The sequence below is a fragment of the Schistocerca americana genome, chromosome 9 (genome assembly GCF_021461395.2).
Source record: "Schistocerca americana isolate TAMUIC-IGC-003095 chromosome 9, iqSchAmer2.1, whole genome shotgun sequence".
Lineage (NCBI taxonomy): Eukaryota > Metazoa > Arthropoda > Insecta > Orthoptera > Acrididae > Schistocerca > Schistocerca americana.
The window spans coordinates 117,564,788-117,582,580 of record NC_060127.1 but is presented as its reverse complement, the minus strand read 5'-3'; the positions used below and the strand labels follow the sequence as shown (position 1 = coordinate 117,582,580).

General features: G+C 38.0%; 1 protein-coding gene across 3 annotated transcripts in view; it reads left to right on the top strand.

Annotated features, from left to right (window-relative positions):
- The first annotated feature begins 3,743 nt into the window (after positions 1-3,743).
- The window catches only part of LOC124551166 (sex-regulated protein janus-A-like), a 41,813-nt gene continuing 27,763 nt past the window's right edge, over positions 3,744-17,793 (top strand). Inside the window, exons 1-2 of one of the 3 annotated variants that reach the window (XM_047126145.1) lie at positions 3,744-3,855; positions 13,109-13,244. In XM_047126145.1, coding sequence (XP_046982101.1) covers positions 3,776-3,855; positions 13,109-13,244 — 216 coding nt within the window. In that variant the 5' untranslated portion in view covers positions 3,744-3,775. Of the gene's footprint in view, positions 3,856-3,993; positions 4,215-4,766; positions 4,793-13,108; positions 13,245-17,793 lie in introns of those variants that run through there. The other 2 variants (XM_047126147.1, XM_047126144.1) reach the window with 2 other exon arrangements.

Here is a 17,793-nt window from a genome sequence, read left to right as displayed (position 1 = left end):
GGGGTGGTAGATTTCATATTTCCACAATATTATTTTCCAGTTAATGAGAGCTAATCAAGTAGGTATATATGCAAAACAGAACTAAGAGCCCCCTTGGTTTCCAGAGCTCTTACTTCCACAACAAATGTGTGCAAAGTTAACATATTTATAGAAATACCAGTAACTTGATGTTTTTAATTACTGGATCTGCATCGTTTACTAGTCATGGCGGACAGACTGTGTGAAGATAACATATGCAGGGGTTATTTATCATTTTCCATATAAATAAGGAAGTATATATATACTCACACACTGAAGAGCCAAAGAAACTGGTACACCTGCCTAATATCGGGTAGGGCCCCCGCGAGCATGCAGAAGTTTCGCAGCACGACGTGGCATGCACTCAACTAATGTCAAAAGTAGTACTGGAAGGAATGACACCATGAATCCTGCAGGGCTGCCCATAAATCTGCTAGAGTGTGATGGGGTGGAATCTGTTCTGAAGAGCTTGTTGCAAGGCATCCCAGGTATGCCCAAACATGTTCATGACTGGAGAGTTTGGAGGCCAGCGGAAGTGCTGGACGTGTGGGGTGTCGGATTGACCTGCTGGATTTTTCCCAGTCCGTCGGAATGCACAATGGACTTGAATGGATGCAGGTAGACAAGACGTTTACATATGTGTCACCTGTCAGAATCGTATCGAGAAGTATAAGGGGTCCCATTTCATTCCAACTGCACACGCCCCACACCATTGCAGAGCCTCCACCGGGTTGAACAGTCCCCTGCTGACGTGCAGGGTCCATGAATTCGTGAGGTTGTCTCCATACTCGTACCTGTCCATCTGTTCGATACAATTTGAAAAGAGGCAACATGGTCTCAGTCATTGTTGACGGGCCCTGGCGAGGTGTAAATCCTTGTGTTGCGCAGTTGTCAATGATACACAAGTGGGCCTTCGGCTCCGAAAGCCCATATTGATGCTGTTTCACTGAATGGTTTGCATGCTGATGGCCCAGCATTGAAATCTGCAGCAATTTGCAGAAGGGTTGAACTTCCGTCACGCTGAACGCTTCTCTTCAGTCGTCACTTGTCCCATTCTTGTAAGATTTTTTTGCAGCTACAGTGATGTCGTAAATCTGATGTTTTACCGGATTACTGATATTCACCATATGCCCGTGAAATGGTCATATGGGGAAATCACCACTTCATCACTACCTCAGAGCTGCTGTATTCCATCGCTCCTGGACCGACTATAACACCGTGTTCAAACTCATTTAAATCTTGATAACCTGCCACTGTAGCAGTAGGTACCGATCTGACAACTGCCCCAGACACTTCTTGTCTTACATAGGAATTGCCATATTCTGTCTGTTTATATATCTCTGTATTTGAAATCGCATGCCTATACCAGTTTCCTTGGCATTTCAGTGTTTGTTTGTGTGTATGTGTGTGTGTATGTGTGTGTGTGTGTGTGAGAGAGAGAGAGAGAGAGATTACTCTTTCATATCTTGTGCAGTTTTCCTTTTGAATGGTCCTGGTGACAGGAACTGCACTTTTAAGGCAACGAGTTGAATATTTTTAAAGCAACCATTGAAAAACTATCTTGTGTTCCAGACAGTCGACAACATGGTGTATCAATGTTCCTCTTTTTGTGGGTGTCATGATTATGTATGTTTTGCCTCATGCAGATAACACCTTGGTTTTCTTTTACACTGATGTGGCATAAAAACACGTATTGGATGTAGACTGCATTATTCCTAATTGGGTGAACAAAGGCTTGCAGTGCTGCAGCCTTTAGCTTGATGCAATGATTCTGACTGTTTTTTTTAATGTAGCACTGCCACCTTCTTGCAGCCTTCAGAGTATTCCCATAACAGTAGGCCATGATTGATGTGGCTATGAAATATTGCATAATGCACTGTTGTAAGGTATGGGTCAGCTAATACACCTTCTGTTCTCCTCAGAAGGTATATTACTGTCCGCGCAAACTAAGTGTGAGCCCGCGGTCTAGTGGTAATCGTCGTGCATTCTAAACTTATAGTCGCCTGTTCGCGTCCAACTGTATTTTAGGAGAAAGGATGATCTTCACTATTCAAGATTAAATCTAACTTTGGCACTCGGCGAGGTGACTGAAGCGAGCGACAGTGGAGGCATTTCCCATTTACAGTCGTTCCCATAAGCCACGGCGCCGAGTGTCAACTTACTTTCTGCAGACAGTACATCAGAGAGCTGGTAGCACACATACACTGTTTGCTCATTCATTGTTAATTTGCTGTCAATCAGGAATCCCAGCAGTTTGATAGCCTCCATATTGTCGTGGTATGCAACGTTTGTAAGGCTGCAGGTCAGATTTTGTTGTGTTTTTTCTTCTTTCGTTTTCATTTTATTGTCGAAGAACCATTTTTGATGTTTTGTAAGAGCACATTTGTTGCTTGCAGAGCTTGTGCAGCAGTTTTTGCTTTCGCAAATACTAACAGTGCACTGGCAAAAAAATAAGTTAAAAGCTATGTGAATGATTGGTGCTGTACAAACAAAACACAGAAGGAAACATTTACTGGAGACTGCCTAACCGAATGAAATGCTGGACAAGGAAATATGCATGTGTGGTTGGACATTTAAAAAAGTAAAATTGTCGGTGCCGAGTTAACTGAAGACATGATACATGCACGGATTGGAGAAGGATAGGAGGAAACTGCCTCTGTTAGTTTCCTTGAGTTATTTAGTGAGATTACAGATTACATAAATCTGGCAAATCAGTCGAGGATTGTACACTTCAGAAAAGTTGCAGTAACATTTTGAGGGAACAGAACACTTTCTCATATGGTTAGAACATTTTTTTTTGTTAATAAACAGTAAAGGTAGGGTTCGATGGAAATTATATATATTTTTCTCTCAGGTGATGTGAATTCGGATGCTGGTTGGACAGTGGAGTTAGGAATTAGTCCTTAATTTCTTCTTTTGACTAAAAACAAGACGTTTACTCCGGAAGACTGCACGGTTTATATATCTTGACAGCTGAAACAAGGGCCGGCCTGTGTGGACGATCAGTTCTAGGCGCCACAGTCTGGAACCGCGCGACCGCTACGGTCGCAGGTTCGAATCCTGCCTCGGGCATGGATGTGTGTGGTGTCCTTAGGTTAGTTAGATTTAAGTAGTTGTAAGTTGTAGGGGACTGATGACCTCAGAAGTTAAGTCCCATAGTGCTCAGAGCCATTTGAACCATTTTTTGAGACTAGTAAAGAATTTAGGAAAGTGTTTTGTACTGAGGGACTAAAACAGTCAAACAACACTTCGAAAATGTGCCTCTGTTTAATGGTTCTGTTTACATTTAAATAAGAAACTCTCGTATTACAATGACCCAGTAAAAGCAACCAAAGTATTAAGCTGTAAAAATGATAAGTAAAATTTATGATAAAGAGAGTGACATTTATAATAAGTATCCTTTACTTCCAAAGCAATACGTATTTTCTCCTTGAGTTTCATTCTTCTACACATTTTTCTAGTGCACACTGTGCACATTTTTATAAGTGGATTCTAATAAGCAGAGGTAAGTTACTGGAAATTTCTTGTTTAGTTATTAGTGTAAGATCTACGGTCTCTATTGGATTGGCTTGGCTTTGTCAATAATGATGTTTAGTTCAGTCATCAAATCCCCCCACTTTGGATTAATGTCAGTAAATAACAACTCTTTTTTTCCTTCACATTTTAAATTAAATAAATAAACTGGCTTGCTCTAGTGCGTAGTTCTATTGCTTTGTTGTCTTTGGTTGTCGGTATTATTAAAATCCACTGCTCCGGTATGTCTTCATTTATTAAAATACAATCTCTGAAAAGCAGTTTATTTGGAGGCGTACGAAATCCAGTGCTGTGTTTATCTAGGTTTGTTGTTTTGAATATGTGTATGGTGTCCATTGTCATGTAATCGTATCGTGTTGAGAAGTTATTTGTGTGTTGGAAGTTTGGTTGCGCGATTACTTGCTAGTTGCAAGCAGTTATTATTACCGGTATACTGCTACAAATTATTCGATTGTTGTAAAAGACGTCTGCAGGACTATTACGAGTCATATCGTCTCAAAATTGACGAAAATTCGCCCTAAAATAAGCCTCGTTTGTTGTGTGATACCATTGTTATTATGTATACTGTCTGATGTTTTGGATTCCGGGGGAGAAAAACCTGTAAATTACCTTTGTAATCATTTATTTGATGGTTTCAGGAGAATTAGTAACATCCAGTACCGGTATGTAAATTCGCTGAAAAAATAAAACAATTACCGTTGGACCCCTCCAGTTCTGTAGGACTTCGGTTTTGTTGAAAACACATTTTTTATTTGAACTGAATTAATCATCCCTTTTATGTGTAATCATGCTTATTTCTAGATCTCGGTATATTTATTTTATTGCGCTTATCGCAGGCTTGTTTTACGTGAATTTTCATTGCTCACATCGAAATAACTATGACACATTGCCATTATTTCATCTGAACCAATTATGTAAAGATTTGTATTTACGAATACCGGTACATGAAATGTGTAGCTATTGTAATTAGAATTGTGAATAAGTTTTATTTTTATTGTAGCGTAAATCATTGGTAAGGTCTTGGTACCATAACTAATATTATTCTGAAGTGGGTGTGGAATCTGAGAAACAACCAGTATTGAAGAATATCGCTATCAAAAAGATATTACCTTTGGAACTTAATTTGACAAAGTTAACCATGATATCTCATGACACTTCTTCAAGAAACAGGACTAACTAATAAATGTGTTGAAAAAAAAACTAAATCTGTTTGGAGTCCAGTGAACAACATGAGCCATAGGTAGCCTATATGAAGTGTGATGTCATATGGCATCTAGGATATTATGTGTGTTTCAGTGAAATATTTTGATTGTGTGTTTTGATCATAATATAAAGTTTATTTTTTGTGGCTGGTAGCTTAGACCGTATTGTTTGCTAGGTGTACCTTAAGTCTAGGCCAGCTGGAGATGGTGATGCACTGGGGGTGGGGGGATGCTTGTGGTATACAAGATGTGTATATGTGTTCTTTTACATTGACAGGCTGATCTGTAGACTAATGTAAACATACATCTAGGATAGGTTGGGTTTGTAGGTCATTCCATAGATACATTTAAGTACCTGTGTGAGGCTCCACTTTTGAATTATGGTCTGCTATTTTCAAGTTTTTAATATGTTTGAAGGATTAATAGAAAGAACATTCCGGGCCCAAAACTACCTTTTCCCACAGAGATCCTGTTAGTCTCTCGCTTTTTATTTCGCTAATGTTATTAGTCACGTGAGCAGTTGGTCGGTTCTGTAAGTCTTATATCTCCACCACGTTAAGGTGTTGTTGTTCGTAAGTTTGGTATCACATTTTTAAGTAATCCTGCTGTTGACATTTCAAAGATTGACTTGGACACAACAGTTCATAACCAGTCCTTTGTCTTTCCTTTCTCCAACCAGTCAGTTATAGAGAGGTCTGTGTGGTTTAACATGAACTCTAAAAACAGTGGGGCAGCTTTGCAGTTTTTATATTAACAGATTGTTGCCAGAGGTTAAAGATGTGATAAATGACAGAAGAAAAGGGTTGTGACATTTTGAAAACTTAAAATAAGTGGAATTTTAGGCTATGCCTTCTTAGTCAGTGTCCACGTTCGCAGACTAAGTGTAAAAATCTTTTTATGTATCATGATATTATGTCTTAGAGTTGAAGTTTGTTGCCTAGATAACAATAGGGGGAACAATCTTACACATGAGGTGACATCAGTGCAAGAATCCACATATTAAACAATGAAGTTATTAAGGAATTGTTTTATGAAAAGACAGTATGGCTGGTCACTACTGACAGTCAAGGAAGCAAAATCCCGGGAGGTCCTACTGCTGATATACACTTTTAAAAGTGAAATGCTAATCTTATCTTTCAGAACTATTCATCCTTGCCCTCACAACCTGTCTGTCTACGTGAGGTAGGAACTAAGTTAAGGGGCCATTGGAAGTGTTCAACTCCACCCGTCTCCTTTACCCATGACATAATGGTGTTGTGTGTGTTTTTGAATTGGTTTGTGTTTGTAGATGTGAGGTTGTTGTATTTGATGGCGCCCTCTGGTAGTGGATCTTCACATGTTGAGTTTAACATGTGGCATTGGGTTCATTCAAGTCTTGGTTATCACTGTGGTAACATGGATTTATTTGAGTCTGGGTAGCCAGTGCTGCAATGTGGATTTGGAAATCTTTGCATTTTTCAGTGAGGGTTTTTTATGTGCATGGCATTTTGTTAGGGTCGATTAGTTTGGTGTGTGTGTGTGTGTGTGTGTGTGTGTGTGTGTGTGTGTGTGGTGGTAGTGGCAGTCAACCTAAGTGATTTTGTTGCAGGCTTTTTTTGGTAATAAACTTTTATTTTGGTTTTATTCTGAAGTAATACTGATGTTCTGTCTGTTTTACATTTATCGTACTTCGGTTGGTTTTAATTGATCTGGTGTAGCCTATATAGGAGTTTTTGGGTTTTCGAATTGTTGAAGGTTTTGGTTTTTGTGATGTTTTTTGAGTTATGTAGGTGTGTGAAGTGTACATTGTTGTCATTATTATTATTATTATTGCTGGTAGGTATTGAGAGCTGCATTTGAGCTTCATAGGTCAAGGGAAATGTCTGTTTCCACTCTTTGGAGTTATAGCTATTGGTTCCTTGATATCTGGACTTCATTTCAGCTGTCTAGGTGGAGGGAAACGTCCGATTCTGCTTTTCGTGGCACTTAGTTTAGGGAGTACATGCGCTGATCACGAGAAAACTACCTATTTTTGAAGGAAACACCCATTTCTGATGGTATAAGCATATATATGTGCGGAATACCAAAAAACTTTTTATTTCAAAACTTGAGTGTTACAGTGATATCTGATGCACTCGTCACCAAAAAAGTACATATTATCAGTTAACTGTCTCAAAAAAATTTTTTTTATCAAAAATGATGTAGGCCTATTGCATATGTATGCACGGAACTTCAAAAACTATTTTTTAAATTATTTTTGCAAAAAGAGATGGATTTAATAACATAATTTTCTCAAAAATCATATTTGTTTATTTTGCACAGCTATACATTAAGGCTCGAATCACAGATTAGATAAAAACAGCTACCTTGAGTTAATTTGGAGCATTAGGATAGATTTTTCGAACATGCTCAATGAGATTGTGGAATGGATTTTCCCCAAAACATTGACGCTAGAGAAATTCCGCCAGGTAGTTATTCAGCATAGCACGGTGAGTTCCAAAACGCCTTATATTTTTTTCTTTAGCTTTTTGACAGACTGACTCCATGTGATTTGTGGTTGCGTTTGTAAAGGGATTGACAAAATAAAGCGAATGATTAACAGCCAGATGATTGTAGCCCAAGTTACCTATGGTGTTGTAAGCTTCCCACAAATCAGAAACTACTGTGGTTCCAGGCAAAACATACTGTTGCAAAATTGGCAGCAAATGGGTAGCATCACGTCGTGGCACAGCAACCATAAAGCTTGGCTTTGTCTCAACGTCATAACCACCAAAGACCCGTTGCTCCGGCACCGTATGACCTCGATGGTACTTTCTCCTGACAAAGCAGCTCTAGTCTATTTCAACAGTATGGCCAGGGCCACCCAAAACTATTGGCTCAATTAAGAAATATTCATGGCAGATATCCCTACAAAATTGGCACCAATCGACCACAGTGTGCTCACTGCTAATTTGGAGCTCACTCATTAAAAACTTTTGCTTATTGAGTTTGAAAGCCCACATGTAAGACAGTCGCAAAATTTTAGAAATGTCTAAATGACTGCCAGCAAAAAATGACATTTTCCTGATGGAACATTTCTTTCTACAGTCCCTGCCAACGGAGCAGTGCCAAATTTCGACATCTTTCCCTGTAGTTTTCTCCAGCTTCATCTCGTTGTATCCAACACAATACCCATTTTCACACACCATATTGTTCTTCAAAAGACCTTGTTGCCTAGCCCATTGTATGGAGCTTTGGGTGTTCTCCGTAACATGATATAAATCTTCCATTACAAAGTTACTCAAATCTGGAAAATTTTATCGCTATTTTGGCACACACAGTAATATACGGACAGCCTCAACAGAAAAATATACGTTGTTGGGTGCACTAATCAAGATACATAACTGGGAAATATACCATATGCAACAATATGCAAAGCCAACAATAGCTATCACGGTTCGGATGTATGAAACTGTAAGCAATACCTATGGGTAAAGAATTCTGTGAAGAAATATATTAAAGTGTCTGCAGCACATTGGCAACATGAATAAGTTGGTGAAAGCAGACCGTTAATTGGTCCTTCTGCTTCTTTTTTTTGTATTCTGTGCATACATATGCTTATATCTTCAGAAATATGCGTTACCTTCAAAAATACTTTTCTCGTGATCAGTGCATGTACCCCCTAAACTGCATAAGTGCCCTTTTCACTATTACAGATGTTGGTTTTTTGGTACTGTGGGCTTGGTTTGAGCTGTATAGTTCGAGTGAACTGTAAGATTCCTGCTGGTTTTGTGGCTGTAGCATTATGTCGTAAGTTGAGCCTTTTTTGGGGGTGATATGATGTTTTGTATTGTTAAATTTAGCTTGTCCCTGCCCTAGACCCCCTATTTCCTGCGGTTGTTATTTAGTTTCATTTTATCGTTGAAGTAAAATTACTTTCGCTGTTTCTATTTTTCTGCAGGTTTGTTAACATGTGTATATAGTGACAATATTGTCGACATTTTGTATACTCTGGACGAAGGCGTTTCTGTTATATTGATGACGTCTTGGGTCAAAGCAGATCAATTAAATCAGATGCTTCCCTAATGCCGAGTTCTGAAGATTTAATTGGATCTACTGACACTGCCTTTGACTGGTAGCATGCTACTGATGTGGTGTGTGTGATATCCATGCGCAAAACTTCCACACGAACACATGGGTTGTTTCACAATGCCGTTTCAACCAGTCAGTGGTCGTCTTCAGACTAAAGGCATGTGTTGAAGCCAACAGTAGACAGAGATCTGTTTCTGCTGTTGTGTTCAATGTTGTTGAGAAGAGAATGGAAACCAGTATGTGCCTTTACCCTAAAGGCGACAGCTGGCTTGTCAAAATTGGATACAGCGTTGTGAAATGCTTGTGAGATTGTGTCAAAAAATATATAAAAGAATGTTAGATCCCTTATCTCTAAAACAGTATGTCATTTTTTTCCATATTTATTTTGCTTCTGCATTATTTTTAAATGCAAGTTGGTGAAGCCTATGATTGTTTCGTTATGAGAATAGATAAAATTCTCATTGCAGTGTGTGGTTGATTTCGATGAGTGATTTATGTCCAGCAGTTTGATGATGTGATAGGTGAAAGCAGACAGTTGGTATTGATAAAATCAAGATTTCTGTTATGAAAGCTAGGACTAGTGGGTCAGGAAAAAAACTAACTAGTTGCTCGGTCATTTGAGATAAAATTTGATATTTGCTGGATGAATTCCTGAATGTTTAACGGGTTTAAAAACATTTATAATTTTTTTATTGTTAATAAAGTATTCAGTACTGAATTGCCCCAGACATTTCAAATAAGAATCATTAACTGGACTATAAATTAAAACCTTGATAACCATGCTGAATGTATTCCTTAATACACTTTTAATGGCTCAAACTTGTTGATTGCAAGCTAAAAAAACTCATTCTTTAAACTATTTAATTGGATAGATAAAAATTATACTCACCAAGCGGCGGCAGAACACACACATAAAAGACGGTTGTAATTGGCAAGCTTTTGAAGCCAGTGGCTCCTTCTTCAGGCAGAAGGGTGGAAGGGGAAGTAATGGGGTGAAGGAGAAAGACTGGAGAGGTCTAGGAAAAGGGGTAGATATTGGGAAAGTAACCCAGAACCGCGGGTCAGAGGAGACTTGCCGTACAGGATGAGAAGGAAAGACATTGCTTACAGTAAGTCTCCTCTGACCTGCTGTTTTGAGTGACTTTCCTGATATCTACTCATTTTCCTAGACCTCCCCAGTCCTTTTCCTTCATCCCTCTTCTGTCTTTTATATGTGAGTTCTGCTGCCACTTGGTGAGTAGATTTTTTTATCTATCCTAATTGTATTTTCCCAAGTAAGAGTAATTTCTCAGCCTTAATATTTATTGTGCTATTACACTACACAGTATAACTACTTTTAATAGTGAGAAGCTTACACAAAGTGTACGCAATTTAAAAAAAAATGGATTTTTTGAATTTTTTCATTCTTTGACCTGCAATATCTTTATAAGGAGAGCAGATAAAAATCTGAAAATTACACACTTAATGGATCTTTATGATATCAAGCTTAAATTGGAAGTAACACACCGGAAATATTGTGTTGAAGGCTAACCAAAGACTGCATTTTATTGGCAGTACTAAGGAGATTGCCTACTCTATGCTTGTCCGTCCTCTTTTAGAATATTGCTGCGTGGTGCGGGATCCTTGCCAGATAGGACTGATGGAGTACATTGAAAATGTTCAAAGAAGGGCAGCTCGTTTTGTATTGTCACGAAATATGGAAAAGAGTGTCACAGAAATGATAATGGATTTGGGTTGGACATCATTAAAAGAAAGGCGTTTTTTGTTACGATGGAATCTTCTCATAAAATTCCAATCACCAACTTTCTCCTTCGAATGCGAAAATATTTTGTTGACACTGACCTACATAAGGAGAAACGATCACCACGATAGAATAAGGGAAATCAGAGCTCGTACGGAAAGATATAGGTGTTCCTTCTTTCTGCGCACTATACGAGATTGGAATAATAGAGAATTGCGAAGGTGGTTCGATGAACCCTCTACTAGGCACTTAAATGTTATTTGCAGAGTATCCATCTAGATGTAGACAAACCTGTACAAATCTGTGTGTTGTCGTATTCCCCCCTTCCACCAACATCTGTTCACTCACAATTAGTTAATAATGAGCCCTTGAAGTGTGCAGCAGAACAATGGAGTCTCAAAATCACGAGAAGAGTTTTTTTAAGTGTTGGTAACTAACCTTGAAAACTCTATAATGCGTCATCTAATTGCCAAAGTCAGGATAAATCTCTGAAGGACAAAAGCAAACTTTGGCAGTTGATAAATGTGTAGTTCTTGCTGACTTTTCTGAAAACTGTTCCTTTGTTGTTCAAGTGAAATACAAGGGCACCACTGGGTAAACAAACAAGCCACAGTTTGTCCATTTGTGTTTTGTTATAAAGATCCAGATAAACTAGAGTCATAGTTTTTGTGTTGTAAATGATTACCTTGAACACAAAGCTACAGCAGTGCATGTTTTTCACCTGCAGTCAACAAACTACATAATACAGCACAACAATTCCATAAACAAACTGCAAGCCAATATAAAAGCAAACAAATATTAACATCTCCTTTCTCAAAGAAAGAAAGACTGTTGGCTTGATGCAGAATAGCACTTTTTTGCATCATGCCATGAGAAGAATGAGTGTGATGGCATCAAGGGTACAACAAAGCGAGCTGTCACAAAAGCTAGTCTGCAATGGACCTATGAGAACCAAATCTCGACACCTCTAGAAATGTTCAAAGTCTGTAAAGAACAGGTAAAAGGGATTACTTATGTTTCATTAAATGTGAGGAAATATGAAAACTCTAGGCCAATCTCTTGGAGGAAAGATTCAAATCTTGTCAGAAGAAGAAAGGCACCCAATCTTTTCATTGTTTTACTCCTCAGTCATACAACTTGCTCAACTGTAAGTTCACATCGCGACATCCTCTGATAGTGAACGTCATCACTGTGGAAAACTTGTACCGATGACACTTCAAAATAAGGACATAGTAGCTTGTGTCTATCCACAGTGGTGGATTGCCAAAGTTGGTAACATTGCTCGCCAAAACCAAGATGTGGATGTTACATTTTACCAGCACCAAGAACCCCATTTAAAAAATTTGAAAAGGATCAATTCGAGAGGCCCGTTGAAAATGCATTAAAGGAGCTGTCTTCTCCCCTGAAATTTATGACGGTGACTAGGCGAACATTTAATCCAGTGCCCAAAGTGAATGAAGAAATATCTCTGTTGTTCAGTGAAGAACTAGTAAAAACAAATAAGTTGAGAACGTGATAATGTAATGAATTGTCTCATTTTTTAAAAAAGTTATCCTAGATATTTTTAAATTATGTAATTTATACACTTTTTCCATCAGCCCAGATATTACAAACATTAAGAAACATATTTTTTACTCATATTTGTAATTTTTATTCGCCCACGGAATCTCAAGGTTGAAATTTATACAGAAGTTTGATATCATAAAGGTCTATTAAGTGTGTAATTTTCAGATTTATATCTGGTCCATTAACAAAGATATTTGCAGGCCAAAGAATGAAAAAATTCAAAACATGTTTTTAAAATGTTTTTAAGTATAAGCTTGTCACAATTGTTTCTCTTAAAAAAAAAAAAAAAAAAAAAAAAAAAAAAAGTTATCTCTACTTAGTAATGCAATAGCACAAAATGTATTAAGGCTAAGAAATTACTCTTTGGAAAAATAATATTACAAATGGGTTTTTTAAATTTACAACCAACAAATTTGAGACATTAAAAGTGTATGAAGGAATACATTCAGCAGGGTGATCATGGTTTTAATTTATAGTCCAGTTTCTGCTGAAATAAATACTTCTTATATGAAAGGTTTGGGGCAATCCATTACTGAATAATTTAAAAAACCACGGACACTTATAAAAGTGAAAGAATGCTTGCAGCCTGAATCAAAAATGGCTGCTCTTTCTAAACGATAACCAATAAATTTTTTAAAAAATATCTTTGTGTCCACCAAACATGAAGGAATTCACCCAGTGAATTCTTTCTATGAGGATACAGTTCTCTCTCTTTGTAATTGTATGGCTTTCTCAAGTATGTTTCCCTTTGGATACAATTAATTGATAGTCTTATGTTTCGGATGGTGTATGATCTTCCACGGCATGCCTGCATTCACTTAATAGGCACACATTTCAAAATCCAAATATTAGATCATTATTTCTCTGAAAGAAACATCGTTTCCAGTATAAATTTTAGATGCAGAATTGTATTGTTTACATTGTGACTGCATCACTATTCTTCTCTCACCTGTTGTATATAAATATTTCTGGAATAATTTTAACATCTGTTTAACAGGACACTAATGACAGCAGCAGAGAAGCTTGCCGCTGTTCCTGATGTGGATATCGACCCAGAAGGAACATTTAAGTATGTTCTAATACGTGTCTTTGGTCCAGAGGGTCCTGATGGCAAAGAACCAAGCAAATTAGTGGTCAGTAACTGGTAAACTAATATTTGGTCTACTTTGTGATACATTATTATTTGAGTGACAGTCCTTAGCATCATTTTTCAATTTTCTCAGTTGAATTTTTCTATTGATGTCGGTGACTTGCAATGGGGAATTGTAGCCTAAGGTTGGTTGGTTATCTGCATAAAATAGTGTTTCACTGTTTACTGCTAAGTTGGAAGTGAGATGGTGGATGGCAATACAACTGAAAATACACAAAAGAATTTCACTGAAACACTGTTGAACTACACAGTTATGACCCTGTGTGCTATGGTATCCTTGCCAGATAGCGTTGACAGAGGACGTGAAAAAGCGTTCAAAGAAGGGTAACTATGTTGTTTTATTGCTAAGAACATTGCTTCATGGACATGAAGGGTGTATACGACCCGAGATATCTGGGAAAAACTCGGGAATTTTTTAGAATTCCGGAAATTTCTCATTTTTTTGTTTTCAGTTCAATTTTCGTAATTTTGATTGGTAAAAACCGATACTTTAACAAAGGATATTACTGTGTCCCGATACTGCAGCAGTAAAACATAAACGAGAGAAAAAAACGAAAATAAAACTTAAATTGCAAGGGAAATGCGCCATATACAGCAACAAAACAGTGCTCATACAAGTGTCTGCCAACAGCAGAATGTGTCAAAGGCTTTAGGAAGGCTGTGCAATGCTTCCTAACAACAAATTGCCTCTGCTGAACGTGACGTCACAACTGTTTACATTGGATTCGTTTTAGCAGTTACGAGCGGGATCATGCGCATGCACAGTTGAGTAGTACCTTCTCCTGCTTCTGGCTACGGAAATGTGGCTGTTGGCGGTGTAAGCAGTCGCAGCAAGCAGCTAGATGCTACCGGGAAAAATTTTACTGGAGCGCCCAAGCTGCCAGATTTATGCATGCGCAGGAGGCCCAAATCAAGGGGTTGGGGGGGGGGGGACAAATTCATATTTTTGAGGGGGGAAAAAAATCTTGTTTCACAAAGCGCCTAGCATCCAGCGCACGTTAGTTTGTTAGTTTATTGATTATTCATATGACTTTGAAACGCATCCCTGTCGGTTTTTGAACATTTTTAACACATTCTAAGGGTCATTCCATGTCAGTTAACCAGGAGCTCCACCTCATAGTCACAGATTTGACTGAAATTCAGTACACTAATTCTACCATGTGTGGAACACTCGTGTTCAAAGTATTAGTTTCCCCTGCCAATTAGTTCCAGAATTATGACTTGTGAAAGAAGGTGGCGTGACCCAGAAAATGCAACCCGCATCTGGCAATCTATCTTCAGACCCAACTTCAGGTCTTAATAACTTTGGCACTATTCCACACAGTCCAGTGAAATTTTGACAACCCAGTAACATCCACTTAGAGAACACACACTATGAATTGAAACACCAACAACATATTTCTGAGGGAAAATAAAAAATTCCAAAATGTGATTAAAAATTTAATACATTAAAAGGTACATATGGTAGGTGCCTTCTGTGCCAAATATAATTCATTCAAAAAGGGTATAAATTTTTTATGTGGTAAACTTAATGTGGCCTAAACACACACAGAACTCATCATGCCCATATCAGTCACAAAAATTGAGTTACATGTACACAAAAATACAAAAATTTGAAAAATTACCTGAAAAACATGGATTTTCAAAGTGTGGTAGCACAAAAGGGACAAGTGGTACCCAAGCCAAATTTCACACACTGCATAAGTCGACCATAATGATATATATATCTCAAAATTTCAACATGATATTGCAAGACATTTGTGTACAAGGGAAGTTGGCAGATGTATTTGGTGATGTGGCCATTGTTCCACAACACAATTTTGTAAAAACATATCGTAAACTGTTCTACCTCTTTTTATCCTCTCCCACAACTGTTTAATCACCAAGCAACAACATATAGAGAGATTAACACAACCTATCATTAATGTTTACTGCACCTTAACTGCTAAAAACCAGTCGATTGTACTTCGAACAGACGTTCTCCCACATTTTACCTACTGTACTCTGTACATTGAGTGGCATATTATACTGTCTTCCTGACACTGTGGTAGGAACTGGAATTGTCATAAGAATATGTTCAAAAGGAATCCAACACCTATCTGCCAAACATGGCCAATGAAATATCTTGCTGGTCCTGCTGGTGCCATGAAGTTCACAAATACATCACCTTCTGCTTCACAGCACTCAGCAACACATTCTAAGTACCATTTGTCATCATAAATAGCAATAACATAGCAACCTGGTTGTATGTTGCTGCTTTTGCTTCTGAATCCTGAGTCAGACACACTGTGAAGACACATGTTGTGCATGAACCTATAGTTATAACCGGACAGTCTGCTCATCTGCACATTGTCGGAGTCCGCTGGAGAGAAGTGGTGATGGCTCCTTGTGTCTGCAACAGTTTTAATGTGTTCTAGTCTGCTTTTTAGCGACTGATTTCACCTCATGTTTCGAAACATAGAATGATTGTATGCTAGAGATATTTTTCTGTACCCAGGTAAATAATTGAAGAGGTGTTAGAATGTGACCTTCTGTAGGGTGCTGCAGACTAGCTCGTGATGCCATGCACTTAATGGTAGCACCAATACCATTACTTACATTTTTACCATGACTTGTTGCAAAAAAATTCCATTCTGCATGAATCTGAAAATCATGGTAATGCATGCATAATTTTTTGAGATTTTTACAGTTTTTGTACTGACTAGCTGCCCCATCACTGAAGTATTTTGCAAAATGTATGTGAGGCAGCTTGTTTTTCACACGTCATGACAGTGCGAATGTGGACATGAACTACAATTTTATCATGAATTAAACAGTCACTAAAAACACACAAGTTCATGACAGATGCATCACCTGATTCACCTCTATAGTAAATCTCAAATGGCTGGAGAGTTGCTTGACTGTTGTGCCAATGATATCCTTGGATGGCATCTTGAACTATAAATGCATAATTTTCAGAAAAGTCTAGTATTACTATAATTTCATCTTGTTTCAAATTATCCTTACAAAAGTGGAGATAGCCGATTGTGCTGTTGCTGTGAAGCTGTGTGTGGTCAGTTTATCCGTTTTTTGACAACTTATTTCAACAAAATCTTCCACTGTACTTTGCTTTGTTTCAAGACTTGTGCGATCCATGTGTGGCCATTGTTTATAAGAAACAAGTTCATCGTCATCAATAAGGAGTTCACCATACAGTTTGTTATTCATGTGTTCTGCAAGATTTGCCTTACCAGGACACTTTTCACACCTGTGTCGTGCTCTGGTAGGAACTGATGTCACACACTAGCAGCTTCATCGCACCTTTGTAATCTAGACCAGAATCCTTTATAGCAGCAAACATCAGCTTAGCATTTTGATGGGTCTCACATACACAAACATTATGTGTGCCCCTTGCATGTACAGGCACAACCCATTTTGGCCGCAGATTGAAAAAAGATGATAAACCTACTTTGGTATTGGGATACTATTCCTTGAGTTCTACATATAGTTCTGATTTGTTGCATAGCAATAGTCTTTTTTGCATCTGTACACGTATGTTTCCCATTTTCAGCGTTACATAGTCTTTTTTTCCAGGCATTATTTGGCTGTAGTCATTATTGTCATAAAACTCCGACACTAGCACCTTTATTTCTGAACTCAAATGCTTACCCTGAGCTGCTGAAGTTGTGGAAACACTCCTTGGGTTGCTTTTATTTTCCTAGCTTGCTTTACGATATATGTAGAAACATTGAATTCCTTTGCAGTGTAGCTACTTTTTTCTGGCTTGTGGATATGGCACATTTTTCTTTCAAATCATGCACAATTTTGTCCAAATCAGAGCATTTCTGGCATGATTTCTGTTCCTTTGGAGCAGATAGTTCTTCCTCTTCCACCATTAGTGTGTCAACTATTTGGTGTTTTAATTCCATTTGAGCTTCTTGTAGTTTTCTTCTACCATAGCTGGGCCTGTCTCTTTTCCCAACTTTGTGTGTCTTCATGGGAGATAAACCAAGAGCAGTCACTGAAGTATTTAATTGCTCATCCACTGTGGTTGTAGGTGGCTTATACTCTTTGTCACTGTCGTAAATTATCAGAATATTCATTTTTTAGCAGTGTAACACACCTGGAACATAACTTTTGTCCTGGTTTCATGTTAAGTCCCATGCACTGATTCACTTTCAATGCTGATTTTATATCAGTTTCTCTGAGGCTACACTTCACTCTCTTCTTATGAATCCGAACTGGATCAAAACAACTTCTTTGTAGGAAGGAATACTTATCCAGAAACATTTTCATATGATGATAATAAACACTAAAGTTTCCTGGAACCGTACTTCTTGTGCCCACAGGGTGTATCCTGGATCTCCATAGCAACAAATCTTGGGCCGATTCATCCAGATCATACAGTACAAAGCGAATGCCACATTTTGTTCCATATGTTGTTTTATGACATTCAGATGCTTGTGCTCTACCAATACTGCAACTTGTTTGAACAAAAGCACCACTCGTATACTCTTCTGCCTCCATACTGATTTTCCACAACAGTACTAACC